Source organism: Nansenia antarctica (genome assembly GCF_963989245.1).
Source record: "Nansenia antarctica genome assembly, chromosome: 1".
Lineage (NCBI taxonomy): Eukaryota > Metazoa > Chordata > Actinopteri > Argentiniformes > Microstomatidae > Nansenia > Nansenia antarctica.
The window spans coordinates 47871488-47884683 of record NC_137674.1 but is presented as its reverse complement, the minus strand read 5'-3'; the positions used below and the strand labels follow the sequence as shown (position 1 = coordinate 47884683).

The 13196-nt window shown below is 44.4% G+C and overlaps 1 protein-coding gene across 1 annotated transcript in view; it reads left to right on the top strand.

Moving 5' to 3' along the window:
- Nucleotides 1–1770: 1770 nt before the first annotated feature.
- The window catches only part of arid4a (AT-rich interactive domain 4A), a gene marked incomplete at its 5' end in the record, with an annotated part of 29598 nt that continues 18172 nt past the window's right edge, over nucleotides 1771–13196 (top strand). The window contains 7 exons of the mRNA XM_080550219.1: nucleotides 1771–1810; nucleotides 2640–2689; nucleotides 3091–3201; nucleotides 6906–6971; nucleotides 8968–9058; nucleotides 10660–10739; nucleotides 13090–13187. Coding sequence (XP_080406345.1) covers nucleotides 1771–1810; nucleotides 2640–2689; nucleotides 3091–3201; nucleotides 6906–6971; nucleotides 8968–9058; nucleotides 10660–10739; nucleotides 13090–13187 — 536 coding nt within the window. The remainder of the gene's footprint in view (nucleotides 1811–2639; nucleotides 2690–3090; nucleotides 3202–6905; nucleotides 6972–8967; nucleotides 9059–10659; nucleotides 10740–13089; nucleotides 13188–13196) is intronic.

The following is a 13196-nucleotide window of genomic DNA, read 5'->3' as shown; positions in this document are numbered from 1 at the left end:
GTAAAAGTATTGTTGGCTTTTTTTGTAATGCTGGGATGCTCCATAAACTTATCAATACTAGCCTTTGCAACTGGATGTATAGTTGTCCAATGTGTGCTGTGCAGCTGTAAGAGTAGTCTTCAGTAACAGGGTGGAGGCTGGTGGAGGTAGAAACCGGAGGACAGGCTCATTGTAATGAATGGATTGAGGAATGGTATCAAACTCTAGTTTCTGCCTCCCCCGGTGCAGCGGTAGTAGTCTTCAGTAGTATACACACCAAGGACTTGAACCCTGTACTGCAGAGCAGTAGTGCCAACCACTTGTGTTGGAACTGAAAGACAACTGAATATCAGTGCACACACACACACACACACAATACTTGAGTCAACCCTACAGGTTTATGTATATCTGACATATCAACCTATCGGGTCGACTGGCTACAGTATGACATGACCCATGTGTAGAAAGGAGAAAGACAGCAGTCTGCATATTGACCTCCAATGGAACCTCCATGGCTTGTCTGGCCACAGTGCCCCCTGCCACTCCACCTGCCTCACCTGGTGCCCTGTCACGCCACTACCCCTGCCACAGTTTGAATAATATGTATATCAGGGGAGAAGACACGTGCACTCAGATTCGAGTCTTCCTGACCACATAAAAACGTTGCTTTCATGTGACTGAAGAGTGACATCGTCTGTCTGTACACTTGCCTACGACAAGCCTTTACATCTTGATAAAGACCATGGAGTGATCTCCTAAATCTGGGCCCATGCTTGTTTTCCACCCAGTCAGTGCTGCTACCACAGCTGTTACAATTACTCAAGGGCTTGAGGGCATTCAAGTTCATTTAGGCTTGAAATCACACCACATACTGATCGTTCGTAAAACGATCCTGCCAGCTTGACTAACCAACATAGCTACACTTTATTGTTACAGTTCATTTATTCATTCTCTGGCCTCAGTAAACATGAGATTTGACAGCTTCACTACACTGTTACCTGCACATGCTTCCGGTTACGTAATCAACTCGCTCGCTCTGACGTCCTACAAACTTGTACAAGACGCCATTGCCTTCGGCCCTCATTCGACCGTTTTCCATACGATTCGTTATTTGCATCCTTATCCACAGCATATGAGTACATAGCTGGTCATTAGTCAGCTCTATTGGGTTTGTTGTTAGCGCCTTGAAACCAGGCTAAGTAGAAATAAACGGTGTTTCTCACACACAGCCCATTCCAAAGCACTGACAAGGAAGCCACCGTCGAAAGAAAATGGGCGGATCTTTGTGGAACGATCCTAACCTATTACAATAACGGATAGCTTGGATCCAGATACGTTAAACCAATCATATTTCCAAGTTGGGGTGTTCTAGTGGAAATGAAGCTAAATGAGTGACAGCCAATGACAGCATTTCCCTCAAAGCGCCGCTTTCATTTTCACCAATCAAAAACAGAAAAAAGGTATGGCCTATAGAATTCGAAGACTCGCTCAGCCAACCATATTTCGTACATTCGACCACCGCTGTCACGGTAGCCAATCGGATACCGAGAAACACAGCTTCGGCTCAACAGCTTGTTATTCGTGTATTGCTTTGCAACCCGACCAAGTGGTGAGCAGTCGCGTCGTTGCATGTAAGTACCTAAAAATGTCATGTTTTTTAAAATGAAATGCAAACTTTTGATTATTCAAGTTTACTGTAAAAGCTGTACACATATTCCGTTAAGTAATGGACAGATCGTGGCTCAATTTCTCGTTGTTTTCCAGTGTAATATTAAGGTGGTTTAGAATTGAATGGCAGTGGCCAGTCGGCTTGTTTTTGCAGTGAAGAAATGTATGCGCCTTTTGTGGAACTGGATAATAAATAAATAATTCTTTGCCCAGATACTTTTTTGGTTTTATCGTCTTTCACCGATTCTCGTTGATCCTAAAGCAAAGCTCAGCGTGATGTGTTCTCCCTGGACCTGCTCGCTAACTCTACAACCAGCCAGGCTAAGGTTTAAATCGCCATATCGAGAAACTGTTCGGTTAGCATGGGCAGTTAGCTGACTGGCTAGCTAAATTTAGCTCCCGAGTTGAGAGTAAATCTCATGTCGTTCTTTTGCCCACACCAAAAAAACAAAACAATATTTACACTCTCTCGTTGTTTTGTAACCTACTTCTATGTGAATACTGTAGCACACATGTTGAAGTCAGCTGTTGTGTGTATTTCACCAGCAGCAGTTTGTAGTGAGCCTCTCTGACATGGTGCAGCAGCACGGAGCTGTGATGGCGACGTGACACAGTCAGCCCGGAGCGGAGCGGGAATACGGAGAACACGCACTAGTCTGTTTGTGTTCCCACGGCTGGACCACGTCCTTGTAACTCGCAAACGTTGGCCATTACACAACTTGAACATGCCCTTTAAAAAGTCTTTCTCCGATTTTCATCTTGTTTGAGCTAGTAAACACCGTAGCTGTGTTAGTTCAACCAGCCACACATTTTTTTTTTGGGTGAATCTGGAGGGGAGGGGGCTGCATCGAGCTGGAGAAGAATGCGTTAGAAGTAGGCTGGCTAGTTCGTTAGCCTGTGTTAGCATGTTTATTCATTTTCGACAGTTTACCATCGTACCCCCATAGAGCTATGTATCCATAACATGATGTACTTCCTATTCTGTCTTCCAGCAATCAAAACCGATCGAGCTGGACTCCCTCAAATAGCCTCGACGATGAAGGTAAGTCAGTTGGCTAAGCTCAGTTGAAAACAGCAGTGAGTGAAGCCGACGCCTCTTTCACTGAGCTTGCAAGATATTCATATTGGGGGTAAAGAAAATTGGCTGGCAGGCTTCGTGGTTGACAATATTATGTGCTAGTTTGGGTCTGTCAGTACAGTATTTACAAATGTCAAACATGAACACGATGTTCCATATCACTTCAGTTTAGATAAGTTTTGCATTTCACTATTGATCAACCGCACCACTTTGCTCAGTACTCGACCTCTTTTCAAAATGGAGTGTACATTAATGCTATTGTTGGGACAATTACTTTCATCAGTGACCTTCAGAGCCAACGTTGTTGTTTCTCTCCTGATTACAGTATTAATTGTGATGTGTTTGTTTATCTCCCTCCCTGCCAGGCAGCGGACGAGCCTGCCTACCTGACCGTAGGGACAGATGTCAGCGCCAAGTACAGAGGTGCCTTCTGTGAGGCCAAAATCAAGACTGTTAAAAGGATGGTGAAGGTTAAGGTAAGAGTGAGCACCACACAACCTTATTGCCCCCATTTACAGAAGTAAGGAATAAGAGAGGTAGTCTAATGTGATTTTCTTCCAATTTGTATCTCACAGTAGTTTCCTTCTGTAGTTACATGTTCTTGCCTGAATCATCAAGAATAGTCTAAACCTACATGGAGATGTTGTTTATATCAACAATAGGCATTGAGTGGTTGAAGACTGTATTAGAATATGTTTACATGTATTGCTACAGAAAGCCCCGCCCACCCTCTCCATCACTATCTCTAGATATTCTGTTTGCCAGTGACTTCTTTCAAGTGTGGACTTGTTCCATGAACTGTTTAATTCAGGAAGAATCAGCCATTCTATCACATAACTGTATCAGGTAGACACTATAACATGACAGCTTGTATCAGGCAGACACGCTATAACATGACAGCTTGTATCAGACAGACACACTATAACGTGACAGCTTGTGTCAGACAGACACACTATAACAAATACTTGTATCAGACAGACACACTATAACGTGACAGCTTGTATCAGACAGACACACTATAACATGACAGCTTGTATCAGGCACTTTACAAACAGTTAAGTCATCCTCATAAGAACCCTAAACACTAGTGATTCTCCTCTGGCTAGATCTCTGTATGAATTTAGATCTTCAGGCTTGATATCTGTATACAATCAGCCTGTGTTTTGTCTTGGTCAGTCTGTATTAGCTATATTAGGCTTTGTGTGCAGTCTGCTGGCCTTGTTATAAACGTTGGGTAGAAGTGTACATTGTTATAAACGTTGGGTAGAAGTGTACATTGTTATAAACGTTGGGTAGAAGTGTACATTGGATCGTGGATATTCAGTGTGTCAACACAGGATTGTTTGGAACCTCTTTGCATATTATCCATCAGTGGGGAAAGCATTTGATTTATGTGCGTTGTTACCTGTATTCCTAAAAAAAACTGTAGTGGAAATGTTGGCCCAGAGATACTGACCCAGTGAAACCACAGGTAGATCAGGACTGATTGGTGTCCATTGTTTTTAAGATCAGACAACACCCCACTAGGTTCGGTTGCAGCATTGTGACTTGTATTCTCCATTCTTCTCCTTTGCCTAGCCTAGGCCATTATGATTGTCACTGGGCCAGGCCCATGTTAGTGAGTTCCCTGGACTTATTGTTTCATTGACCTGGTTGAGATGAGGTAGCGCCCATTGAACCTTCTCCACAGAGAGAGATGAGCAGGACAATATAGAAACAGTGAGTTTACAGATCATGGCTATGACAAACCTGGCCATTCTGTTACTACTTATCATATTGCATGGTATTCCAGTTGTTTGTTGTGATTGTCCCATTGAGGATGTGTTTGTCACATTGAACTTACATGGAGAACTGTGAGGCTTCCAGTTGGGTCAATTGTGTCACAGGACAAAGAGTCTTGAGAAGCCTCTTCTTGTTAGCCCATCATTGAGCAGGGCAGAGTGTTGATTCATCTCCTCCATTGCCCACAATGGACTTAAGATGATCCTAGTGCTACCAAGCTTAAGGGCAACTCACCCATGATCTGTGTGTATGTACTAATCTCTCTGCTTGCTCGGTGCTGTGTGTGTGTGTCCTGGCAGCATGCCACGTGTTACCCTGCACTAGGGCTGCACGATTAATCGATTTTAAATCGAAATCGCGATTTGAAATGATGCGATTAGCTAATCGCAAAGCCTGCGATTTGCCCGCGATTTTTTTTTTTTTTTTTGACAAATTTTTTTTTTTTTTTTTTTTTTTGGGCCATTTAACAGACGCTTTTAATCCAAAGCGATTTACAATTACGAATTACAGGGACATTCCCCCTGGAGTAATTGAGGGCTAAGTGCCTTACTCAAGGGCACACTAGTAGTGGTGTGGTTTCAGGCGGGATTTGAACTCACAACCTTCCGATCACAAGTCCAACTCACTATCCACTAGACCACCACTACCCGTATGGGATACGTCATACAGCGCGTCGGATTCAACGTCAATGAACGTCAATGTCAATGAACGTCAATGTCAATGAACGTCAATGTCAATGAACGCACACGCACAACAACAACATCGCACGTGAAACGCCCACGTTTCGGTAGCTAGCAACATTCATGGTGGATAAATGACTTCAGCAGAGCCAGAAGCAACGATTTAGTCCCGAAGAAAAACAGCACTTCTGTTGTAAGTATTTCGGGTTTAGGACGACAGATGTGCAACAAAAGCAGGTGTTGGGCACGACCTGTCGTGGAACAGTCGCTACATCCAGACGCAACGCCACAAACCTGTATCAGCACTTGAAAAAGTACCACGGACAGCTCTATGACGGAGAGTTAAGTGAAAGTCCCGTAGCCCAGTCTAACGTTAAGCAAACTAGAGTTTTAGAGTCGTTTGCGGCTGTTACCCCGTATGAAAAGGGCTCACGAAGGCACCGTGAAATAACCAATTCCATCACGCATTACCTCGCTAAAGACATGGTGTCTATTAACACTGTGAGCAACGAAGAGTTTAAAAAACTAATCCAAACGCTGGATGAAAGATAATGTGATTCCATCCCGCACGTACGGAGCTGAAACATGTGGAGTACTATGCAACAACAACCGATCTGCGGTCGAGCCGTGCACTTACATAGGCCTACATTACGACGAGTTGAAGAGCTTTATCTATTTCAATGTTTACAGAAAGGACCTATTCTTTTTTACTGGACATTTTTATTATCACTTTATTTAACTTGATTGCAGTATGTGCAATATTTAGATGCTGCTCCTGAGCCATAATTAAATAACCTTGTTTGTAGAAAGGTCCTATTTTATTTTCATATTGGAATTGTTAAAAAAAATTGACACTTGAGAGAAACAAAATGTCAGCTGTTTAAAAAAAACATACATAAATATGTTGTTCCAATTCATATCTTTTAAGTTCTCATCCTTGCATTAGAACAGTTTGATGGCATAAGAGCAGTTAACAGTTTGATGGTATCATGTGGTAATGCTCTCTGAAATTAGCCCATGATAGAAGGTGATAGACAGATTCATCCAATCACCTGCCAAGTATTTTTTGAAAGTACCTGCCCTTTTCCAAACAGCTTCCAATTAAGCTTTCCTAGATGGTTGTGTGAAACAAACCACCTGAGTCAGGTTAGTAATGCTCCATCACATGTTTTAATCTGAAGCTTGATTTTAAAGCAACCCAACTTTAAAGCAACCCAATGTAAGTTTAGTTCTTTCACTCGTAGCTCGGGCTGTGGGGGTGCTAGAGGAGGGAGCCTCTAAGTCCCCTGAAGACGTACAAACAAACTGCACGTTGATACGACCTTCCTAGCCGGAGATATGGCAAGACTTTACAAAAAGTCCCCTTTTTTTTTCTTTTTTTTTTTTTTTTTTGCTATTTAAAAAAATAATAATCGCAAATTAATCGCAATCGCGATATCTGTCCAAATAATCGCAATTCGATTTTTTCCCCAAATCGTGCAGCCCTACCCTGCACATGAGAGCTCACCTGTAAGCATTGTGGCACCTGGTCAGGATTGGCCGTGTGTGTCTGACTGTTACATAACTGGATTACCTCCGCTCGACTAAACCCCATAACTTTCTCTCTCCTTTCTCTCACTGTCTCTTTCTCCTGTATCTCGTTCTCCTCTCTCTCTCTCTCTCTCTCTCTCTCTCTCTCTCCATCTCCATCTATGTTCCTTTCTCTTTTCCCTTCCCAGGTGATGCTCAAAGGAGAGACCACCTCACAAGTCGTCCAAGATGACCAGGTCAAAGGACCACTGAGGGTAAGAGGGAACTACCGCGTGCACACTCACACTCACACACAAACACAAACACACACACACACACACACACACACACACACACACACACACACACACACACACACACACACACACACACACACACACACACACATCCTATCATCATAGAGAAGAAAACATTTTTTACTTTAGCTCCTTCCATATTGTATGATGTTGGATATGTCTACGTTGCTGGCTGCTCTTCTAATAGGAACATAGAGGACAAGAACACTTGGTCCAGATAAAACACTGTTGCCGTGAACTTCCTGTGTGTAGTGCCGAATAGCCACAAGATGTACTGCTTCTAAGCAGATTTGCGCACGTTTGTTGCTAATTTTCAAGTAAACATGAAACACCTATAGTTCCGTTAAGTTTTGAGTCATCCTCAGTGTTTTCCTTGTCCTTGTTTTTCCATTACCCTTGAGAGGTTTCATCCACTTCCCTGTTCACTGTCCAGAATCCCACGCGTGACGAGTTCTCTCTGCTTAGACACCAATACATTGTGTTTAGAGACGTATTGATATGAGTTACAATGTAAACCCTCCCTTTTCCTGGGTTCCTGCTGCTCTAGCACTCCTTCCCGATGGTCTTTCCTCTATTCCTCGCTTCCTTCTCAACATGCATTGGAGGATAATATCAAAGAGCTGGAACATTGGACGTTCTCTTCCAATGTGTTTTTAAGAAGGAAGTGAGGAGAGATGGAGAAAAGAAGTCACAGACCTAGTCAATAGCCTTTTAAATGTCCTCTCCTCCGTCCTCCACTGGCTTCGTCCTAAGAGGAAAGCGTTGGAGGAGGATATGTAAGGGGAGGAACCCCCCATGTGTTTTCACTAGGGTGTGAGTGGCGGACGGAGGAGAGGGCGTGAGTAGTCGTGTTCCTAACAGTTGAGAAGGCTACTGTCTCTGACTACGGTTCTGGGTTCTACTGGTGGTGCTAGCGTCCCGGCTTATTCTGGCCGCCCTGGGTCCTTCTGGTAGTGCTAGGGTCCTGGGTCCTTCTGGTAGTCCTAGGGTCCTGGGTCCTTCTGCTAGTGCTAGGGTCATGGGTCCTTCTGGTAGTGCTAGGGTCCTGGATCCTTCTGGTAGTGCTAGGGTCATGGGTCCTTCTGCTAGTGCTAGGGTCATGGGTCCTTCTGGTAGTGCTAGGGTCCTGGATCCTTCTGGTAGTGCTAGGGTCATGGGTCCTTCTGCTAGTGCTAGGGTCCTGGGTCCTTCTGCTAGTGCTAGAGTCCTGGGTCCTTCTGGTAGTGCTAGGGTCTTGGGTCCTTCTGCTAGTGCTGGGGTCCTGGGTCCTTCTGGTAGTGCTAGGGTCCTGGGTCCTTCTGCTAGTGCTGGGGTCCTGGGTCCTTCTGGTAGTGCTAGGGTCATGGGTCCTTCTGCTAGTGCTAGGGTCCTGGGTCCTTCTGCTAGTGCTAGAGTCCTGGGTCCTTCTGGTAGTGCTAGGGTCTTGGGTCCTTCTGCTAGTGCTGGGGTCCTGGGTCCTTCTGGTAGTGCTAGGGTCCTGGGTCCTTCTGCTAGTGCTGGGGTCCTGGGTCCTTCTGGTAGTGCTAGGGTCCTGGGTCCTTCTGCTAGTGCTGGGGTCCTGGGTCCTTCTGGTAGTGCTAGGGTCCTGGGTACTTATGGGGGTGCTTGGGTCCTTCTGGGGCTGCTGGGGATTGTTCCAGCCCTCCTCCTGAATCAGATGTCAGGGATGTGTGTAGGGATGGGCGGAGCTAATACCTGCACTCTTTCCATCTGGAATTGCAGATCCCTGAATCTGCCCTCTCACTGCTTATCTTACAAGTACCGTACTCAAATATGATCACCCCAAGACTAAAATATGATGTGTGTTTTGTTTATTTATTAAGATTTATTTTAGCACATTGTAGGATGATTCTCCAAGAGTCCTTAAAAGACAAAATGACTGTGTGATATATGTCTTGTCCTTCATACGATGTAGCGGATCACCGTGTGTGTTTGTGTGTGTGTGTTTCTGCAGGTGGGCTCCACAGTGGAGGTGAAGACTACAGAGGGAGTTAATGGTGAAGCCGTCATCAACAAACTCACAGACGCCAGCTGGTACACAGTGGGTAAGTACAGCTACAGTCTGTTCCTCAGGGTTCTTACGCATGTTTGGAATAAAAGTATGGAGAAGGCAAAAAAGCAGTCTGCTTTAAAGTCTGGAAATAAATCTGTGATTCCCGTATTATTGTTATTATTATATATACAATGTTTTTTTCAGAGCCATATCATTTATACAGATTAATACAGTACGTTGCTGTGTTACATTTGGCAGAGGTCATGCTACACACGTACATTTGACATGTCGTGAGCTTAGAATTATACGGTTCTATCTCCGTTTAGAGTAGTTCAGAGATACTGAGTGTCAAAGTTTTTACATTCCATTATGTTTTGTGAGATGGAACCTTTGTATTTTATGAATTACTAACTAAAAAATGTCAACATTTAAAAAATAACACCACACAGGCATTAATAAACACCTAATGGATCAGATTATGTAAAAAAACCTCAATTTTGACCAAAAATGGAGATAGAACCGTATAATTCTAACGTCACAATGTGCCGAAACACAAATCAACAAACAGTCTGAACATTTCGTTTTGAAACGGAAAATGTGTACGAGTGTGTTGGAGGCGCAGATTCAGGTTCTGCTCACATTAGGGTTGTGCTGGAGCCACTGGAGCCTCCGGGCGTGTAAATAGCTGCTGATCTGTGCAGAATCTGTGTATCTGGAACACACAGGACATCACTAGCCTGGTCCCAGATCTGGATGTGCTTTACCCAACCCTTCAGGGGTTAGTTTCCAGAAGGCTTCATATTTAAAGCAGTACTACTTATCTCTTGTGGACATCCAGGCCCACTCCTCCACTAAGACCTGCAAAATTACACAGTTATTACTCTCTCGTGGCTTTGCGGCCGGGTTGTAGAGATGTAGCACTATTTTAAGCTTTTGAGAAACTGACCCCCCCCCAGACTTGTTATCTAGCTGTTCATCTACTGTATGTGATGGACAGTGATGGACAGGAGTCTGCTGAAGCTCCTTCATACCCACAAACCCAGGGCTCTGTTACAGGAGTCTGCTGAAGCTCCTTCATACCCAGACACCCAGGGCTCTGTTACGGCGCTGTGGGCATTGGTCTGGCAATCGTTAACCACATAGTCGGCTCCCCCCCCATCTCTCTGAATTGCCTGGTGGTTAACATCACTGTTTGCCTATATGAATGAATGAATGAATGAATGGTCTTTATTGTCATTGATATAGTACAGGTACCATACAACGAAATTTGGGAGGGGGGGCTCCCCTGGTGCTAGGAAAAAAATACTAAAAACAAGATCCCGATGAGCCTCATATCTCTCTGTTCATATCTGACATGGTTATTGTACAAACAGGGCAGCTGTTTATTAATAATAATAGCTGTGCATTATCCCGGTCTCTGTTTGTATTAATCCTTTCTGTAATGCACATTGTGTTTCACCCATAGGTAGCAATATGAATAATGATTGATTTGAGATGATCTAAAACTGCTGTGTTTAAATGGTTATTACAGAAGCAGAGCAGCCGCGTGTCTCTGTCTGTAGCTAAACGTGTTGTTGTTGTTGTTGTTGTTGTGTGTAGCTAAACGTGTTGTTGTGTGTTGTTGTGTGTAGCTAAACGTGTTGTGTGTTGCAGTGTTTGATGACGGTGATGAGAAGACCCTCAGAAGGACATCACTGTGTCTGAAGGGGGAGAGACATTTCGCCGAGAGCGAGGTAAGGCGGCCCTTTCTTTAATCTCTCAGCTGTTCGACTTCCTTTCCCCGAATTCCGTACCCCTCCTGAAGTGTGCCTCCCTTCAGAGTTTCCCGCGGGGGGGGGGGGATGGGGTGCAGGTAAACGCCCTAGCTCCGGCCTTTTCGTGAACCTGCGCAAACACTTTCCGCAACAGTGTGGGCAGCACTGAAAAATGTGCTTTAAAATAGAATAGCGCTAAAATACTTTGGGTTTGTTATGAGACTATGGCGGGACAAATTAAACTATGGCGGCCCACCACAGTCTCGTCTATGTATGGGAAACACTGCTTCCTTCGATCCCCCCTATGGGTTTAAAACGACTGGATTGGTGTAAGAAATGTGGTGTAAACTCCCTCTAACCCGTGTTTACACTAATCCAGCCTCCAAACCCATGGTTGGAGGTGAATGAGCAGGCAGACATTAAGATGAAGGCCAGAAAATCGGACCACGGCCAGAGAGAAGATTAGAATCACTTAATTTGTTTCCCTTTGTGAACTTTGTGATATCAGACACATACAGGCAACGATAATGAACACATACAAACCAGTGTTTCCCCTACCATTGCCTTGGGGGGGCGGGCCGCCCTCCCAACGGAACCCCCCGCCCCCCCAAGAAAGAGGAATTATTACGGACGTAGACACCAAACATCTGACAAGCAGGCTAAAATATCCGTGTTTTTTAAACGCACCCAACCCGAATCTGGCGAGTGGCAAGCCCATAGGCTCGTTGGTAACGTTGGTCCACCGTAGTCTCGCATAGCCAGACCTATCTCCACACTTCGCGCTGTGCCAGCGCTGGAGAATAATACAAGATTTTGCGCAAGTGTGCGCGCGAGACGCGAGAGTTTTTGCCGGCTGTGATGTCTGCAGATTGAAAGTAAGCAAGTTCAAACGTTAGCAAATATAATTGCTGAGTGTTCTGACAGAGAAAGTTGGTTAAAATTGGTCGTTATTATCGTGACTAGAAAGTGTCTGACTATAGTTCCATAGTGTAAATAGTGTCAAAGAACTAGCAAGCTAGCTAGCTCAGAGGTGATGAGATGAACTAGTCTCCTTGCACACTTGCCAGCTAAAGAGCTAACTGGAGGCACTTTATTATTTTACTTAAAGTAGATATACTATCTTTCTTATTCTGCTAGAGTTGGGCTTCATGGTAATACCATAATGGCATATTTACAGTACATGGACAGTTGATTGAAGCATTGGAAATGTCTGTTTTTTATAGTTGGACATACAATGTTTTTTCAGGTGAGAGAGTAAAGTCAAAATGACATGATTATCTGACTGGATTGCCCACAGCAATCCAATATTCAATTATAATTGTGTTATAAATTGATATGGATCAATTTATGCCTCTTATTAGATTATAAATACTCTGGCTGTTTTGTTTACCTTTTGGTTGACAGCAAAAGGGAGAGAGGAGGGTAGGGAGGGAGAGAAGGAGAGAGAGCAGGATGGTGTCGGCACACCAGAGAGAGAGAGAGCAAGAACCAGGTGAGAAAGTGGACAGGTAGTCAAGACCACATAAGTAAGTAGCCTTGAGAACCGATGGTTCTGGAGCCTAATGGCCCATAGGGCAGGAGCCTATCTCCTGTTTCCGTAGCGTGAGGCGGCTTAATGTACAAGTACACCCCTGGACATGGCGCTGGTATGAGGCAGGGTCTTACCCCCTGGGGGGGGGGGGGTCCATGCCACCCCCCAAGGCAGCAAACCTAGGGGAAACACTGCAAACACATTAAAACCCAACAGTTCATACCTTATACAGCCAATACCATATTCTGCTGCCACATTTGGAACGGGTCTGTGTCTTCTAAAAGAGATTTAGATTGTTTACGTAGGTAGTTGTGTACATGTTTCCTATGTTCCTATGTTTACGTAGGTAGTTGTGTACATGTTTCCTATGTTCCTATGTTTACGTAGGTAGTCGTGTACATGCTTCCTATATTCCTATGTTTACATCGGTAGTCATGTGTTACATCTTCTCAAAGCTATGATTCTTGCGCTTCGAGACACATCTCAAGATACAATCACAACAGCAGGCGCAATCGACGTCGCTGTCAGACCACCAACAAACACACTACATTGACAAATTTGATAAAACTCACCAATGAAGCCATGTATGTTTTAATGTCAATGCTATCTGTATAACTAAATGATACGTAATAGGGCGGTTTCACAGACGAGGCTTGAACCTAATCCTACACTAGAAAGCAATGAAGATTTGTCATTGAAAGTGTGATTTAGTCCAGGACTAGGCTTAACCCGTGTCTGTGAAACCAGCCGTAAATGTTTCTGATCCATTGATTTTAAGTCGTCTTCTCTGTTATCTAGACGTTGGACCAGCTGCCCCTGACCAACCCTGAACACTTCGGCACCCCCGTCATCGGGAAGAAATCGAACCGCGGTGGGAGGAGGTCATCGCAGCACGTGTGAGTTGA